At 30.2% G+C, this 19,349-nt stretch overlaps 3 protein-coding genes across 10 annotated transcripts in view; all 3 read right to left on the bottom strand.

Moving 5' to 3' along the window:
- LOC115244668 (kinesin light chain) overlaps window positions 1-12,431 on the bottom strand; it is a 20,402-nt gene extending 7,971 nt beyond the window's left edge. For 3 of the 7 annotated variants that reach the window (XR_003885412.1, XM_029822525.1, XM_029822524.1), the window contains exons 1-7: window positions 11,822-12,430; window positions 8,082-8,448; window positions 2,948-3,113; window positions 1,927-2,642; window positions 1,097-1,300; window positions 1,008-1,019; window positions 325-444 (exon numbers count right to left, since the gene is read on the bottom strand). Coding sequence is in view for 6 of the 7 variants with exons in the window: in XM_029822525.1 (XP_029678385.1) it covers window positions 325-444; window positions 1,008-1,019; window positions 1,097-1,300; window positions 1,927-2,642; window positions 2,948-3,113; window positions 8,082-8,448; window positions 11,822-11,838 (1,602 nt within the window). In the remaining variant the exon portion in view is untranslated. Of the gene's footprint in view, window positions 1-4; window positions 77-324; window positions 445-1,007; window positions 1,020-1,096; window positions 1,301-1,926; window positions 2,643-2,947; window positions 3,114-8,081; window positions 8,449-8,876; window positions 9,096-11,821 lie in introns of those variants that run through there. The other 4 variants (XM_029822520.1, XM_029822521.1, XM_029822523.1 and 1 more) reach the window with 4 other exon arrangements.
- LOC115244671 lies at window positions 3,139-5,830 on the bottom strand. The gene is made up of 2 exons (XM_029822529.1): window positions 3,880-5,830; window positions 3,139-3,805 (listed from the first exon to the last, which is right to left on the bottom strand). Exons 1-2 carry the CDS (start codon window positions 4,379-4,381, stop codon window positions 3,678-3,680), a joined length of 630 nt encoding a protein of 209 aa, XP_029678389.1. The 5' UTR covers window positions 4,382-5,830; the 3' UTR covers window positions 3,139-3,677.
- A 936-nt stretch (window positions 12,432-13,367) lies between the features above and the next one.
- On the bottom strand, window positions 13,368-16,208 carry LOC115244670 (mitochondrial ribonuclease P catalytic subunit). 2 transcript variants are annotated; one of them, XM_029822528.1, is made up of 5 exons: window positions 16,066-16,208; window positions 14,753-15,604; window positions 14,262-14,505; window positions 13,889-14,019; window positions 13,368-13,738 (listed from the first exon to the last, which is right to left on the bottom strand). In XM_029822528.1, the coding sequence occupies exons 2-5, from the start codon at window positions 15,598-15,600 to the stop codon at window positions 13,408-13,410; spliced, it is 1,554 nt and encodes a 517-aa protein (XP_029678388.1). In that variant the 5' UTR covers window positions 15,601-15,604; window positions 16,066-16,208; the 3' UTR covers window positions 13,368-13,407. The 2 variants fall into 2 exon arrangements, with proteins under 2 accessions (XP_029678388.1, XP_029678387.1); XM_029822527.1 differs by having other exon boundaries at window positions 15,894-16,132.
- Between the last annotated feature and the right edge of the window lie 3,141 nt (window positions 16,209-19,349).

Here is a 19,349-nt window from a genome sequence, read left to right on the forward strand (position 1 = left end):
CGTCGTGTTGATGCTGGCTGCTGCCTGTTGCCGATTGTCCTTCGTTTAGCGCCCTTTGCACTAACGAGCTATTCGCCTGCATTCGATTGTGTTCGCATGCGTACGTGAGCGGTCGTCGATGGGATTCGATCAGAATTCGATCAGGTTGTGCCGGACGAGACGAACGACGAGGCGGAACGAAAAAAAGAACAAAAAGAAAGAAGAAAAGGATAGTAGACGACTATAAGTGTTCGTGTCAGCTACTGCATGGCATGCGGATGTGCGTACTGCTAATTTGTACGTTGAGATGACGAACAGAAGAGAGAAAAAAGAAGGAAGACTCACCTCCTCGTGGCTCTGCTCGTGCTCGCTGTTGGCTAAACTTGACCGCGAGCCGCGTCTAGTGGAACTCTTCTCATCACCTAGCAGTTGCGCCACTCGCGCCTTGTTTACCAGCTCCAACGCCTATAAAAAGATAAAAACAAATGGCTGTATTATAAATTATATATTATTGCAATTCGAAAATTTGATTTTAGTTTCATTATATTCTTTTTCTAATTATTATATCAGTCCTAATTTATAAAATTTGGTTTTTACTTTTAGTAACTTGAAGGTTTAAATTTAAATTGATTATTTAACATATTAACTGTCAATGCCTTAAAGTCTTAAATAATGAACTCCTTCTCCCATCAATGAAGATAATAAAAAAATTCTAATTAATATCTTTTTACTCTATCGTTATTGTGTATGTCAAAAATATTATATATAGTCTTATAGTCTCTGAAAAAAAAAAATGTAGTTTTTCTTAAACTATGTGTATTAATTGATTATGTATAATTAATACACATTTTGTCATATCATGCATATAGTAGTTACTGAGTTAGTCTAAACTGAAATTGGAGCAATTAAAACATTTAATAAAAAAAGAAATAAAATAAAGTAAAATTTATTTCTGCAGAATGCAGATACCATGCAAGATTCTAGACTTGAAAAACTAAATTTAAGATCGTTAAGTAGCTTTTACTCACTTGCTGTACATGCTGCATATGGGAAATGTAAGAAATATTGTTAGTTATATTATTTATATGTGTATTCCTTTAATAAATACAAATGTTACCTCTCTTCGAGATCTCATGGCGCAGTCTTCAAGCGTTTCCGCGGCCTCATATTTGCCCTGCCTTCGATAAAGTGCGCCAAGATTCTTTAAAGTGGTAGTGACCGTGGGAGAATCCACCTTCGCAGCTTTGTGCCAACCGCCGTATTCGCCGTATGGTGTGTTCTCTTTGTTTCTGTGCTTATTTTCTTCCCTCTCTTCAGCTACCTAAAACAGAAGAAATCACAAAATCAATTCAAAAGTGATTAAAAACAGATTTTTTAAAAACTCGACAGAGAAAATGTATTGAGAATACACATTTAATTTTCTCAATTTTAGAATAAAATAAAACACTAGAAAAAAAATTATAACAGGAAAATACCGCTACATACCTTAAATTTTATGGTAATCTTTTTAGGCTCGAGATAATAAATCAATGATAACATTTGAGATAAAACAGAAAAGTATTATCATAAAGGTGAGTTTGAAAATTTTGCAACAACTTTTAGATATGATCAGATTTCTTAGAAGTTACATGTTGAATTGAACACACACACATAACTAATTATTTACAACAAACTATTTTTTTAAATATAAGAAGAAATTTTTTGTGATATATAAATTCCAAATTACAAGCGCTATAATCATTATTATAAGAGCATGAAAGGAATCGTTTTTGAAAAGGATATTATAATGAATAAAATATAAGTGACTATTTTCTTTCTTTTTATTTAAATGTAGGAACTTTTAGCTGCCGTTTCTATCTTCCGGAAAGACTTTAAAAAATTGAGCTTTTGTTTGCAGCTTTAACGACACTATACAGTACTGATTCATGTAGTACGTTCTCATAGTACCTGCCAGATTGGCTTGTTGTCGCCATCGATGGCGCCGAATTCTCTCTCATGTGCTCTAGTGAGCACCTGTTTGTATAGCACTTCGGCATCCTTGTATTTTCCTTGCTTCAAGTAACAAGATGCGAGATTATTTTTCGTTTTAGCGACGTTCGGATCGTCTGGACCTAGCTTAGCCTCGTAAATCTCGAGCGCACGCTGATAGTAGCGTTCCACCTCCTCGTACTTGCCCTGATTTTGACACAACAGTGCTAGATTATTTAACTGCTTCGCAACATCCGGATGATCGCGACCTAGCACCTTCTCGCGGATCTCCAACGCTCGCTTGCATAGAGGTTCAGCCTCTTTGTACTTCCCTCGTTTTCCGTATAGCACCGCCAGATTGTTCAGAGTCGCTGCCACTGCAGGATGATTCTCACCCAATGTTTTCTCTCGAATCGCTAACGCATCGTTCAAGAGATTCGCGGCCTCTTTGTATTTATTCTGATCTCGATATACGAGAGCAAGGATATTCAGCATGGTTGCCACATCAGGATGATCATGGCCGGAAGTCTTCTCCAAGTCTTCCAATGCTTGTTTGCATAAAGGAACTGCTACTTCATAACGGCCTTGACTTGCATACTGAATTACTAAATTATGCAATGTGCGCAGACGCGCCGGTATCTCGTAGCCAGCATTTACTTGTTGGGCAAACTGCGATGGCGGAGTCGGAGATATGGCTAAAAAGAGACAACAAAAATTTTTATTAACGAATAAAATGTTTTGCGTTAAACTCTTAATCGTCAAAAGTCATAATTATATAAAAAGAATTTCAATATTAAACTGATTTTATTTCAATTGATCTTATCATTTTATATATTTATTATTTCATAATTTTCTATTTATCATTATTCTAAAAAAATTACTTGCTCTTGTTTTTAATATTTATTGTTAATTTCTCATAAAAAAATGAAATTATTTTTGGAAAATATTTTTATATGTTTAGAAGTTTTATTTTTGCGATATTAGTCTAGAGTTCACCTACATTTGCTATTACGATCATCCGCATCATCATCCGGAAAGAGATCCACCACGGGATCGTCCTTTGGTCGATCCTTAGCGTTTTCATCCTCTGTCGACGGATCCGGATCATATTGCCGCATACTGGCCATGAAGTCTAAGTGCCTCTTTTCTTCTTCTAACTGAGCGACCTGCGAAATACACAATAGGAAATATAACAGACTTTCTAATTACAATGATGAACGAACAGTCTGGCAAACTCTCTCTTGAAAATGCGATTATTTTTTATGAAAACTATAAATTGTAGAACGCAGTAATTTGTGGAAGATTATTTTAGGATATATTCAAATTGATATTTCAAACAGATTTGACATAATTTTTAGAAAAAGTCCTTTTCTTTCATGTGGATTACAACACATGTATTTAGACTTTATATTGAAATTCGCTGTAACTATATAATATTATTCCTACCAATTTCATTTTTTAAATTGCATATTTATATGTATAAACTCGTACATATACATGTGAATTAAGATTCTTGAACTTGACAAAAGAAAAAAACACAAGAATATTTTTTTAAATAAATTTTCATACATTTATTTTATACAATTCAAAATATAGATAAAATGTGTTTCAAGGAAATCAGCGGGAGAAATCTTATATTTTATATTTATATATGTTTCGATTTAAATATAGTAGACGAGATTTCTTATTTTTTTCTTGAAATATATACGATGAATATTATTCTTCTTGTATTATATGTCGTTCAATATATACGATGGCCTTTGTCGCTTCGGCATGTTGCCTTCCTCATTGTATTCCAGCTGACGGTATGTCATCTCGCGAGATACCTGATGATGTCTTGATCTTTCAGGTCTCGGACCTAATGATTATCGACATTAGTTTTAGCAGCTTTTTTTATTGCAGGATTAATAATAACATCACAGCTTTACTTACAAATATTTTTTCTGTTAAATTCAGGACGCGTATTTCTTGAACTTGTCGAAGTAACGCTCGATATTGATGGCCGAACCTCACAAGACAAAGACATATTATTCTGCCTAATTTGGTCCAGTTCACGTTGCATTAACTCATTTTTACGTTTTTGAAAATCGAAGTTCCGTTGCAGCGATTCTTTTTCACGTCTCGTAGAATCGAGTTCTCGTTTCACGGACTCGATCTCTTCTATCAGCTCTTGTATCAACTTTTCCGTTGGTTGTTCTCCTCCTCTTTCTGCTAAATTGGCATTTCCTTCATTTGCATTGTCCGCTTCAACTGACAATTCAACATTTGCAAGAAATTCTGCAGGGTTCGGCTGATTCATTAGCTGATACCCTAACATATTTTGTAATCTCGATATGAGAGTCGCTTTATTGCCTTCTGTAAGTAATCCTCTAGATCGCAGCTTTTCTCTCAATGCTGATATAGTATAGTTGTTCAAGTTGTTCAAGTCCTCCATTATTTTCGTTTAATGTTTTCTAGCCCCCTGCTATTTAAGTAATCAAAACGTCACTTTCTCGTCAATGTTGTCATGTAATTTATCTTATTTTTCAATTTAGTATAAATATATATATGAAGCAATCCTGCTATGTCTCATATACACCATAACACAACAGCATTTTCTTCGAACAATTCAACTGGGAATTTTACATTTTAGTTTTAGGTTGAAAATTTTCCGTCTTGGTTTTAAATCGTAACTTTAAGATTCAATTTTACGCAGTAAAGAGTTTTGAATTTTGATATTAAAATACATACACAAATATATTATGTTTTTTAATTTACGTCCATATCACACATTTGTACATCCATTATTGTTATATAACTAGCTTCAATTTATACAACTAGCCACGTAATGGATAAATGCCTTCTTTTATAATTCCGTTCGATAACATTATCACTTATCACTAATCTCATATAATAGTATTATCATATTATCTTATATAATCATTTTCGATTTTTCTGTTATCATCGATTGTTATCATCGATGTTATAACTCGTCTTTTTTTGCTTATCATGATTTCGCACTGTTTTTTAGCAATAGGAATTGAATCCATTCAAAATCCACTTCAAATAATTCTATGACCGACTACATAAAATAATTAAACTGTTTAGATCAATAAAAAAACACTTGATTATTAAAAGAAAATATTCTTTTTCTTTATTCTCTTATATGTCATCTGTATAATCTAATGTCAAGAGATATGGAATAAATAGCATAGAGCAAATCGAACATTTTATCTAAATAATATAGCATAAAAATTCTGTAACTTAAAACGTGCCAAATAAGTTTTATTTTTTTATTTTAAGCAGAATTTTTAATTTGCGAAATTATCAAATATGTATTCTCTTTTTAAATATTAACCGCCTAGCACTTTTCTTATCGAAATTACGTCATTTTTAGTTGATATCTATATAATCATAAGTTGAAAGTCCTTGTGTAAATAGAATTTTATAAAAAAATAGATATAAAAAGTAAAATTAATTCATTATTTTGCATTAGATTAGAGCAAAAAGTTTATTGTTTTTTGTTAAGTTCTAAATAAAGTTATTAATTTCTGATTAATAAACAGATATAATGCAATGTTTCCGAATAAAAAGTTTTGATTGATCACATTTGGACAAAAATTCAGATGAAAGGTGTATTAAAGCCAACAATTATCTCACTATGATTAATAAGAATTACTTTGAAACTATAGAATGTTCCGCGAAAAAACCGATAAATTTCAATGTTTATTCAGAGCTACTTGCAAGTAAAAAAAGATCATATATGTGAGTCTATTTAATTCCATTACGTATACATTATTCGACTTAGGTAGGATATTCGATAAATATTATTTTAATATTTGTTACTTTCATTTTTCGACTGTTTTCGTGTCGATATTATCTAAATAATATGACTTTTACAAATATCATATGCTTTCCTCCCCCCTCTCTTTCTTTGTGTGTGTGTGTGTGTCTACCGAAATCTTACAAAAACTCATCACTCAAAATTATCGACTTAAAAAAAGAGGGATATATTTTTCTCTTCATTGTATTACACTTTCAACACTTTCTTAAAATTCTTACTTGTTTTTCTTTTTAATTTTTGCAACTGAATATACAAAATGTTTCAGAGACAAAGTAACGAAATTCTGTGTGGATATCTATGCTGAAGACGGACCAAAAAACGGTCGAAAATGTATATTTTTAATACACATTTATTACTAAAATTTAACTTGGCTTATATCTGCTACAATATAAGAGCAAAATTATCAAAGAAAGATTTTTTTTTTTTAATTCCCTAAATCTCAATAAAATTCTATAAGAATTCCCATATTTTTGCAGGTGCAAAAAAAAATTTCTGGGAGTTCCAGGTTTTCCAGGGAATTGACATCCTGTATATATTAATATAAGAAGCTCTCTATTTCGCAATCGAATATGGATATCTTATACTCGAATCCAGCAAAATCAGATCTAATCTTACAGGTGCCTAACAATTTTTTCCGTTAAATCCGTCCGCCGTTCTCTTCCCCAAATCACCATATTCCTATTATAGTTATATATTTTCGATTATAGCTATTTTATATAGTTTCAACCCCACATTATTCTAACCAGTAAGTATCTCTTGTATTTTTCGCACTTAATATGAAATAGCTGTGTATATATATCGCAGACAAATAAATAAAAAATATAAAATAAACAGAAGAAACTATATATATATATATAATTAAAAATATTAAAACGAACGCGTATCTACATTATAATTAGTTATAGTAATATAGAATTTGGAAAATCGTTTATACAGATATTATATACTTATATAAATGTGAATAAATCAATAAATTTAACAGAAAAGGAATTGCTAACTTGTAGGTCTGTAAAACTGCTGCTTTAAGTGCACTTTATTGATATCATTGCACAATCAAAAAATGAAAATACACTTCGTAAATACACGTTACTTTTTATCACTTTAAAGATGTGATTATACGAGGAATTTATGAAGAAATTATTGACAGAAAGATTGAGATAAGGAACATTTTATATGCTCTACTCACATTCTATAGGCGTTGAGCGTTTTTGACATATCCGTTCTACCCATCGATAACGGTGAACTCTGCCGCGCCTATTAATTTTACACCATATATAGATCTATGTACACAATGATCCTTTTTCTCTCGTGGACGTATATTAAGATACAAAAATGTCACTTAATTATCGGTACAACGGTTGTTCCATTAGATTTTAGCATATTTTATGTAAGAGAATATTTTAAAGATTTTTTGATGCAACTTTCTAAAATAAATTTGTTTATTGCATGCGTTTTCTAACGCTTTACACTCATATAAAATATAATATAACATAATATGAGAGCAAAATAATGAAAAAGAGAACTTTTTTCAGTTCCCCGAGTCCCAATAGAATTTCATGAGAATTCCCTGATTTTTCCAGGTACAAAAGAAATCCCTGAGAATTTCAAGTCTTCTATATTTTTCCAGGCAATAGACACTCCGTTAATAAATTAAAAGCGATTCTCTCGTGGACGTATATTGAGATACAAAAATGTCACTTAATTATCGGTACAAAAATATTGATAGTATATAAATATCTGCATATATGTACATAAATATATGTGTGTGTATAAACGGGAAGGGGATACATATACCCTGTCTGTATGTGTGTGTGTGTGTGTATGTGTAATTTCGATCGCTACGGGAACCGCAACGCGCGAGTTCGCGTTTAGTCTCTCACTGAAGGCTCGCCTTAGCTTACCCCCCTGTTGAATCCATCCCTACTCCAAAAAGGGTGCATAGTATCAGTGGGGGTGGAAAGTGAGCAACGCTTGCGCCATGATATCGTTCTTCTATTTCTATAAAATTCGCGCTGCAGAATTGCATAGATGAAATATATAAATTGCAATATTCTCAGAGCTACATGAATGGATTGATATTAAATCAATATATTATATATTAATATACATATATAAACGGTGTAAAGGATGTTCCCAAATCAAATACAGATAATATTTTATTGTGTGTGTGTTAGGTTTAAAATTTAAAAGGTGCTTAAAATTTTTTTTTAATTATTAAATTTTATTACTAAAGAATTTCAAGTCTTCTATATTTTTCCAGGCAATAGACACTCCGTTAATAAATTAAAAGCGATATATCAAAGGTACTTACAGCTTGTTCGCTCGCTTGCAACTTCTGTTGAGTACCAGCGAGTTCATCCCTCAGCCAGGCATTCTCCTGGCACAGCCTCTTCACTTGTGTCCTCAGCTTTTGCTTTTCCGCCTCCACCATTTGCAGATGACTCGCCAGCGCCTGCATTACCTGCGCCTCGCCTAAGCCCAAGTCGATCATTTCGATGATCTTGGATAACAGACTAGCCTTGTCGCGGGCAGCTGGTGCGTCTTGAGACTGCAAGCCCTGCAGCAAGCCACCGTGCTCGACTCGAAGAGCTTCCAGGCCTTGAGCGACTGTTCGTGCACCGGCTACGATTTCCTCCTGCGTCATCGCCGTCATTCTGCCTATGTTTTCGATTTTTTTACTGAAAATGAAAATAGAAGTTTATTTTTATTTACAAAAAAAGATTCTTTAAATTTTTTTTCTGCCTTTTATTTTCTATTATATAATTTTTAATATTTATGTTTTAGCAGAGAATACAAACTGCTAAACATCTAAAAGAAAAATGTAAATAGAAAATATTCGCTCTTATACATACACACATTCAGATATCCTATAACCTATACAAAATCAGAAATATTTAAATAGCACAGTTTTATTTTTTGCAATATGGCCGACAAGCGCCAAAGCGCTTCCGAGGTGTCGAGAAGGACATTGAAAACCAAAAGAGTACTCGGTCCCGAAAACTCTGATGACAGGACAACGTGAATAACTCGAACACGTAATCGACAACACTTGATCGAAGAGTCGCCGACAAAACGAAGAATGAGGATGAGGAGAGAGAAAACTTACCCCATGTCTTCAGGGCGGTATTAGAGCTGTCTATGTGCTGCTCTCTAAAACATGCGGTATCGTCGAGTCAATATTTCGACGTCGGCGCACTGCGATAAAGCGGCGCTCACGCCGTTCCGACAAAGCAGACACGGATACAGGACGATTCACGGGGAGATATATTTCGATATATTAATTAATCATCTTTATATCCTTATATCTTTGCATCATTAAACGAGGGAGAGAGATATTGGTTTCTAAATCTTATATTATTATATAAAATTGTATATATGACAATATAAAATTATTATAGAATTAATTATTATGTGTATGAAAAATATATTAGAAAATTAAATTTAAACATGATGTTAATAAAAAGCGTTATTAATTTACATTAACAAAAACTTTCGACTGATTTATTTCAGTGATATGACTAATGTAAGACTGATCATCAAAAAGGCGTTATGGAATTATCTTCAAAAAAGAACCCCGTATTTCCTTTAGAAACTATCGGTTATACAACTTTATGTAATACTTGGAAACTTAATGTTTATTTAATGCGCAGGAATTATGCATACACGAGTATTTTTATATTATAATTTTCTTTAATTTATTAGCGCGTGTAAAAAATATATCTAAATATATTTAGAATCTCTATATATAAATATATATACTATAAAACAAAGAAACTTTTCGTATAAAATGCTTATATTTGCATCCTGATATTTTTTACAAGTAATATATAACATAAATAGTATTTGATAAATAATGCTATTTATGTATATAAACTCTGCAATAAAATTAAAATTTATAAAAAACTTAACAAATCTAATATTAAATAAAAATAATTTAATCTAATTTTTTTAAATTTAATTTTCTTAGAAAATTAAAGAGAAATTTGAAAAACAGCTTTCGAATCAAAGAATTGTTATATTCTATCACAATTTTTTTGTTAATATATTTATATATTAACATTTTTTAGAAAATGATGAATACATAAATTATTTCATTAATAATTTCATTAATTGTTATGAATCTTAATTAGTACTCATGTTAACAGATAGTTTAAGTTTCATACATAAACAAATATTCAGAAGATTTACTGATTTGACAATTGCGTTATGCGACACCATGAATCAAGAAAAAAATGGATTGCGTCTTTATAAACTATTATTAACGTTATTTTGCCAAGAAAGTAAAAACAATTATTATTTTACTAATAGCCATCTGTCATTTACTTGAGTCACTGTCGGTGTCACTGTCAGTGACTTTTCATACAGTTTAATTTATACACGCGAGCGTGCATACATATATCGTCAAATTAAAATTATTATTATATTTTTTATTGCAACTTGTAACAAAAATGAATAAAATTAAATGTATAATAATTAACCGGTAATCCTCTATGTACACTAATTAGTTTCTATCAATTTTATATTTTGGATAAATTATATAATTATTAAAGATATATTGTTATACAATTATACATATATATAAACAGAAATCAATTATTGATTTTATCATTGTCATATCATGTTGATATTCTAGACAAAATCCTCAATGTATATATAATCAAATACATTAATCTTTGCATAATATATGTGTGTGTACTTTTTCTATGTGAGACTGATATTTTTTTGTATGAATTATGATTTTGTATAAATTATAACGTATAAATAATATGTGTGCATATATTATATGTATATTTACACACAAATGTATATATATAAAAATTTTTTTACCACATTGCAAAATCATCAGTATTTTTTACATTATATGTACATGTTTGTATGTGTGGAATATGGAAAACACAAATCATTTTAAGAGATTAGAACAAAGAAATATCTTTCTATTTTTTTAATATTTATGTGAAAAATACTAATACACACACGCGCACACACACACAAGATATTTTATTTTAATCAATACACTCAAATATTTTTAAAAGTAGTCTAGTAACACCAATAAAAAATTTTTTTTAAGTTAAACTTATGCTGTTTCAAACGAGAAAGCATGGCTTTATTCCAGATAAGAAGGCATCGTTGAATTTTAAAGTGTCACAAAAATATAAAATATCTCTTGTAAAATAAATTCACACTCCTTTATTAAAAAAAATTATTCGTTATATAAATTTTTCACAAGATAATTAGTAGAATTGATTGATGATTCTATATAACATCTATATTGCATCTGCAACGTATAATTGCATATTTTTATTAAATGCAATTATTTTATATTTTGTTTAATCTAATTATGTGGTTTTGTGATTATATTAATCAATTTATCTTATTCCGTGTAAAATTCTACATTACATATTCTGCATTATAAAGATAGTATAAAATATCATTAAAAAGTAAACTAGTAAGCATTAATAAAGTAGTTTATGAAATATTATATATTTCACGTCATATGTCAGAATACATTATAAGATATTTTGTAAATTATGGGGTTTTTCAATAATTCTATCTCAATACTTTTATATACAGAATAATGAGAAGAATCGATATGTACAAGAAAAATTATATTTTAATTGAAATAAATAAAAGCTGTCTTGAGAGCTTGGAAATGCCTCCTCACCTGAAACAAAACTATACTAATCACGGAATGCTCCTCATAAAATAGAGTAAATTCAATCTAAAACATTTTTCTTTAAATAATCCATGAATTGGAATGTATTGATATATCGATAATAATGAGAGACTTTAATATGTAAAATATATATTTGCTAGATCTGTTTATATTTATATTTATTTTGTTTATTTACATATTGAAAGAAACACACTTTTCACTTGTGTGTGTGTGTACATGTGTGTATTTTTTAATCACTGTTTCAATACAAAATAATTCATCGACATAATTAAATCCCAATTGACGTGATATATTACGTCAACCGCTTGATACTAGGTAATTACACACCTATATGATGTAATCCAAATTGTACAATAAAATAACAACAATCTACTCACTCTTGCGAATGGTCCATGCAAGATTGCCACCGCTTTGCTTCAATGTAGCATCCCACCGGCACGTGGATCGGGGAGACTGCTAAAATATCTCGGAGAAATCCTTAGAATATATATCCTGGGATATCTTTGAGAGGTCCTGCGGAGATCCTCGCCGAAAGAGACCGGTCTCTCTCTCTCTCTCTCTTTCTCTTGTGGGTCAAACCGTCAGAATTGTGGAGAATAAAAAATTGATTTTTACGCGGAACCAATACTGGAGCCTCGCAATTTCGGAGAAGATCACTCTTACGATTGTTTTCACGCGACAAAAATACAACAGAGATCTCGTTCTCTGAAACCGTTCTCGGGACAACGACAGACAAAAATGGCGAGACACAAGTACAGGTCTCGATCAGCAAATGTCATATGCCTTGCAAGGGCGAGCTTAGAGCAAGTACATCGCAATCACCGGTTGACGCGAAGACGCGCTCACGAAAAATCGGACGGAATGTCAGCGAGAGGAAACGTAATGTGTCGAGGAATCGCACTGTGCAAAATTATTGTGCGCGATAAGCCTCCCAACCGATCATAAAATCGCGACTGGAGCGACTCCATTACGTGTGGCGCTCGCAGCCAACTGGGCTGATATTCACAAGACGATTACTGAACCTTATGGCCTTATGGGAGGTTCTAATGGAGTCCGATATCCGATATACGGATATCAGAGAGAAGGTCACGCCCACCGTTTTTCGAAAGACGCCTTTTCTAGCTCGTACAGTAGCGTCAACTACATACATTTTAGAACCAGCGGAACTACATGGCCAGATTTACTTTTCGGTGCCACGGTAAAACGCGCCGGTTGGTGCACGTCCGTGCTAATTGTCAGTGGGTAAAGCAGATGCCTGCTAGATCTAGATCTCGGGTTCAATTCGGGTTGCAAGATTTCAAAAATTACATTTACGTGAATTGTTCATGTATTTTTTATATATTGCTTCCATATATTAATGTTTACACGAAAAAAGTCCATGGAAACATTATGTAGATTCTATCTTTTTTTTTATCAGTATAAAATCCAATTTATTGAATTCTTGATTCTTCGATTTTTTTTTTGTTACCATAAAGCATAAAATATTAAAATTGTCGTTATGCTTAAAGCTTAAACTATGGCTGTATTCCAATATTCATTGCCAGTACCGAAAATCTATAGTTTACATCATGTACACTATAGATCTTCAGTACTAGATCTTCGGAACGCAGCCTATGTATGTACAATATACTTCATAGATTACTCATTATTGACATAAATGACATATGTTAAACATAGTTTACATTACTTACACATAGACATAGGCTATTATATTTCATACGTAAATGCCCAATTCTGATTCGAACCTATCCTATGCCCTTGCATATAAGATAAACAGATATATTTGAGTGGTATTAATATCTCTCTATAAGACAAATCTGCTAATATAAAAGTTATAAAATTCTCACTGTAGTGGGAATTATAAAGAAAGCACTGGTAATGTCCCATTTGAAGATGGAAATTCAACAAAGAAAACTTTTACCCAACATCGATATATTTAATAACAAAATTTATTTTGTAACATTTATTTACTTTTGTTGTACTTTAAACAGTACCATTTATCTGGGAATTCATACGATTCTGCATAAGTAAAATCATCATTGACATAAGGCACATGCCAGCAGTCACCATTTTTTTGCACAGTTGGCATGTAAACGAAAGGTTCCTGAATATGTATACCGGTTGCGCTTTTCATTACAAAGTACTGATGCGAGCATTGCCATTTCCTAAATTCTCTTTGTAAGTGCATGTCTTTTAAAGAGTGCTTATGCTGTCGCATTAAATCCAATGACACAAATTTTGCATTCTTGCCACTTGATATGGTTGCATAAAGTAGGTAAGGATCATCAACAGACCTGAAATTTTATATATGTAATTTTATACATACATATTAAAAAATTATGCGTATAAAATTTTATTTTTTTATATTTTACTATTAATTATATATACAATAACGTTTTTACAAGAGTCCAGGAAACTGTATCTCCCTGAAATTCAATACTTACAGGTTGTCTGTCAAAAAGACAAGTGCACGCTGCTCTATGTATTTGAAAATAGGCAGCTTCTTCTGATGTTTTCGTGTTAACACAAGTATCTTTTGTCCACGTTTACTGAAGTAGTCAATCACTTTATTCAACTGTAATATAAACAATACATGTTCTTATAAATATATTGATTAATAAAATAAAATTAAAAAATGTAATAAAAGGAAAGTCCCTTTTCTCTCTATTAACAAGATATAGTATATTTCTAACACATAATATGTAAATAGTTATATGTATATAATATATATTAATCAAACGATGCGATAGCGTCGCGACGCCAAGTATATACTTTTATTCATTTATAATATATTTCTTATTACAACAAAAATGCTACCGTTTGTAATACAGGTGCATAATTATTTTGAATATAAGTCATATTGAGTCCATCAATCACTATGTCATAGGGTTTAGTTTCCTCAATGAATTTTTTAAATCTTTGCAATTCTTGCGGATTGGTCTTGCAGTAAATATCCGATCCTACAATCACCCTTTTCATGATAGACTCGGCTAGATCCCGAAAATTCTTTTCACTGAATGTTATCTCCAACAAGGAATGGCCACAATGTCTACAACTACCTCTAAACAGAAAAAACACACATCTAACTATGAAAATCCTAACTATTGATTTAAAATTCTAACTCTAATTATTAAAATCCTAATTATATTTCAGTAAAGTTTAAAATTTTATATAATTTTAATTACTAAAATCAAATAATTTTGTTAAGATTCTAACTTTAACTTTATTATGTTATATTTTTAAATTCTAAATTGTTAAAGAAGAAATTAAAATTAACATATTGAATAAAAATATAAAATAATGCTTACGTAGTGGAGATAGTAGTGGGTGCTGCAGACCAGCCATATTTGGTAGCTGCGTCAATATATGCACTTATGACACGATTATATGGCCTCATGCTGTGTTCAGCCCAAAATTTAAACATCTCTTCCATTCTATCATTAAAAATTTGTTCTTCTAGTTCGCAATATTGAAGATGTGATGTATATACGATATTTTGTGGAATTAGTTTGCGTGATGTTATTTCTAATAATGCTTTCCATGCAATGTCAGGTTTTCCATTTCTAAATGCTGCGCTAGCTAGTGCAGAATACACAGATGTACCTGGACTGGTAGTAATCTTCATCATTTCCATTATTTCATATGTTTTTTCCCACTGATCTGTTAAACACAAACTTACTACACAATGTTCAGCTGTAACAGAGTCCAGATATGGATGTTGCTTTCTTAAGGCATTATATGTTTCTACAATTTCTGTTTTATCAATATCAGTCAAGGACTTGCGTTTCAGAAAATAGAGTCTCAGATATTTTCCGATCACTGCCACATTCAGAGGATAATTGTTTTCTCTCAGATATTTAAAATATGCAATAGCTGTATCCACTTGAAAGTTTTTAAGACATATATCTATAATTGTGGAATCTACAATGGCTGGAGTGATTTGTTGAATTTGAAGAAATTTTTCTCGTATGCTCGCCCATTCTATATTTTCATTTGCCTTTATTTTCTTATAGATATCTGTGTTTTCTGCGATAATAACATTTAAGGGGATGGTTTTCCTAGAATTAGGAATATAGTCTAACAAAAAATATGCGCTTCTGTGAAATTTACAATGCCAGGACCATAATGGTCGGTATATTTTACAAAACATTCCCATTTATCTGAAAAAAGATTAACATTATTATTAAAAAATTATTTCATAATCATACAAAAACAACAGCACATATTTGTACTTGAGAAAACTATATGAACATTTCTTCTAATACAAAACTTTGAAAGACTAGCTCGGAAATAAAACGGATTTGTATATTTTTCAGACTTTATTACTTTATTTATCATATGTAAAACACACTCCTAAAAGTTTGATCTTTTATTTTTTAGAAATATCTTATATATAAATAATTTACATTTCATTATGATACATATGATAAATAAGGTAAAGTTGCTAACCTTATTGTACATAAGATATTATCTAATCCTAAAAATTCCATAAAAATCCATAAAAATTTTATTCAATAATATTAAGCCCATAAATATAATAAAAGATATAATTTGCGTGTTGAGGTTGTATTAAAATTTTCATGCCACTTTTATAAAAATTGTAATAGAAAAATGCACGCACAATTCTTAACCTTCTCGCGCATTGTGTCAAACAATTTACATATCCATAGATATATATATAGAATAGATTGGCTCCTGCCGTAAGAGGCAGCGTGGAAACATATGAAGGACAGCAAACCCCACGTCCCAGGTCTATCCTTTATATCTATAATTGCATTCGATGTTAGATGTACTTTTTAAAAATCTATAATCCACGTTGCATTGAATGTTAGATGGATGTGTGTGTAGGCATTACGGATGTTATTAAAATATTTATAAAGTGTATGTGTATTATATAAAATATTATAAAATGCGCCATTTAATTTTTATAAATGATAATATATAAAAATGATAAATATTTAAATATTGTGATATCTCTTGTAATATTGGTTTGAGCGTAAAAATAATGTTAATAGGAGTTTCTTTTATATCTCATCTTACGATGCTATCCAGAACTCTAAATAAAAAGCCGGAATTGCAAAGAAATTCCTCTCTTGAGACTTGAATTTTTCTTTATACTACATACGAAAAATTGTGATTATGAAATGCGAAGGTCTATTCTGTTTTATAATTATTACATTTTCCTATAGTTTTAACCATGTTCTTTCGAATTCGAAGGAGTTTTAATCATTAACAGCGTTGATTATAAAAAATGATAATATTTAAATATTGTGATATCTCTTGTAATATTGGTTTGAGCGTAAAAATAATGTTAATAGGAGTTTCTTTTATATCTCATCTTACGATGCTATCCAGAACTCTAAATAAAAAGCCGGAATTGCAAAGAAATTCCTCTCTTGAGACTTGAATTTTTCTTTATACTACATACGAAAAATTGTGATTATGAAATGCGAAGGTCTATTCTGTTTTATAATTATTACATTTTCCTATAGTTTTAACCATGTTCTTTCGAATTCGAAGGAGTTTTAATCATTAACAGCGTTGATTATTCTTTCACACACACACATAAGAAATAAAAAATCGCGATAACATGAAAATAAATCAAAAGCAGGTTTGATAAATTTTAATTATACTATTAATATCTCGTTTTATTTATACACAAAGGTTTTTTTTTTTAATTCTTTCCAACCTATGCAAATACTAAACATACAATTTGTCAAGTCAAACGTTAAAATTATTAAAATTATCAAGACAAGTAAAAATTGAAATTTTAAATAGAGTATGTATATAGAAAATTATGCGAAATAAAACAGAATAAAACAGCTAATTATACAATGGAAATTGGAAAAAAATGTGATTAAACTTTATTTTGCCTTGATCTGTAATTCTATAATTATTATATTATTTTTCATAGCTTAAATTTTTTTTTCTAAGGCTTAAATAAATAAATTTGAATAAATATTAACAAAAATATGTATAGTAGCATAATATCAGGAGAAACACAACACGACAAATTTTACTCATAATGTTATAAACAAACGATACTTACAATCTTTTATTTTTTTTTTAGTCTTTTTTATATTTTAAATAAAATATACGCAAAATAAGAAAAAAGGAGATAAAAGAAAAAGATTTAAAAAAGTATATAAATAGCCCACCAAAAAAATTCAAGTTAATATAGTGCAGAGATGAATGTATGCGTAAGAAAAAAAAAAGAGAACAGTTTCAAAGGGAAAAAAACTGTAACCCACAAAAATATTTAAAAATATATTAGCACAATAATTTTTTAAATACATTTAAAACTACTATTGTACAAAATCGCTCTCGTGCTCATTTAAAACTTTTCATTCTAAATCTTCTCAAAAATCAAATTTCGAGATTCGCATTTTTATAAATTGTTGTGTAGCATCAAGAAATTGTAGGTTTTAATGCGACAATTTAAACATTAAATATCTAATTTAAAAAATTGAAGAGCATTATAATGAACAGGTTGGTCTTGTAAAATTTCTTTTTCAGGATCTATTACAAATAGATTTTCATATTACACCATATTTTTTCTAAATCGACCTGTAGAGGTGCAGCACTGTTGGAAATTCGATGGTGAAGAAGAACGATCCGCGTTACCACCATATAATCAATAGGAGTCGGTAAAGAGAGGTTGTCTTCTCTCTCTTCCTTTCTAGGATTTTTATTATAAATCTATTCGTGACTACAATCAAAAAAATAAATTTCCCACAATATCGTGTTTCTTTGATAATTATGAATTTATATCGGAATCGATCTATATCATCACTGCAAAATAAAATAACCAATCAGTACTCTTTTCCGACCGTGCGAAAATTTTAGTCCGATTAAAAATCCTTCCGTTTGTTATATTTCTTATTTGCTTTGACAAATATGTTTATTACAAAATAGTTAAACATAACAGAAATATTCCAATTGAATCTGTTCGATCCTGTATGGTAGATACTTGAATATTTTAAGCTATTGGTCGAAGTCAAGTTTTCAGGCACTCGTAAACCTTGACCTCATCCAACAACTGATGGGCGAACCTGGCGACCTCGCGACAAGTTTATTTATTCAATTCTGATTTTCACTATTCAATAACTTTCAATGTCTGGCGAGTGATATTGATCTTGAATTAACGATGTTAAATCAACTAATTTAAATGATCCGCATTAGATTTATCGTCAAATTAATCATCCAAACACTATATAAACCATGATATAAAACAAAAAATACATAGAAGGAATCGTGATTCGAGTCTTAGAGCAATTCTGGAAATTATCCTGATGATGAATTTCGAAAGATACAAGGGAAGGGAAACCAGAAGCCATGAAGGGAAAAGGACAAATCCTTCACATACTTCTACACGATTATTCCCTTTTCAACTGCTTCTGCTCTGAGAATTATCTTCTATTTTTTTATATCATATATATATATATTTATATCAAATTTTATAAATAAAAAACTATTTATAAATTATTTTAAATTAGCATATAATTATTCTGATCTACATCGTCTGGAATTAATTGATTAATAAAGATAAATAAAAAAAAATAAAGTATTTCTTTTTTGCATCTATCTAAAAACTTAATTAATTAAAATTTTTTATTATAAAAAAAAATCTATATGAAATTTCATTTAGAAAAATATTAGAACTATTAAAAAAAAAAAAGTGAGAATAATCTAGAGGTAAAATATAAATCTTTCCTTTATTAATGCAATAAAAAGAAATTGTTTGATCAGCCTAATAAATTCTTGAGCTAATGTAACAACCATAAATAGATACATTTATCTCTATACATATCTATACATTAAATAAATTTATCTATACATCGTTCCTTATTGTCGTAACTGCAGTCAAAGTTTTGATTCATTTGATAAATGAAAAAGGAAGTAAGA

The sequence above is a fragment of the Formica exsecta genome, unplaced genomic scaffold (assembly GCF_003651465.1).
Source record: "Formica exsecta isolate Colony F162 unplaced genomic scaffold, ASM365146v1 scaffold826, whole genome shotgun sequence".
Classification (NCBI taxonomy): domain Eukaryota; kingdom Metazoa; phylum Arthropoda; class Insecta; order Hymenoptera; family Formicidae; genus Formica; species Formica exsecta.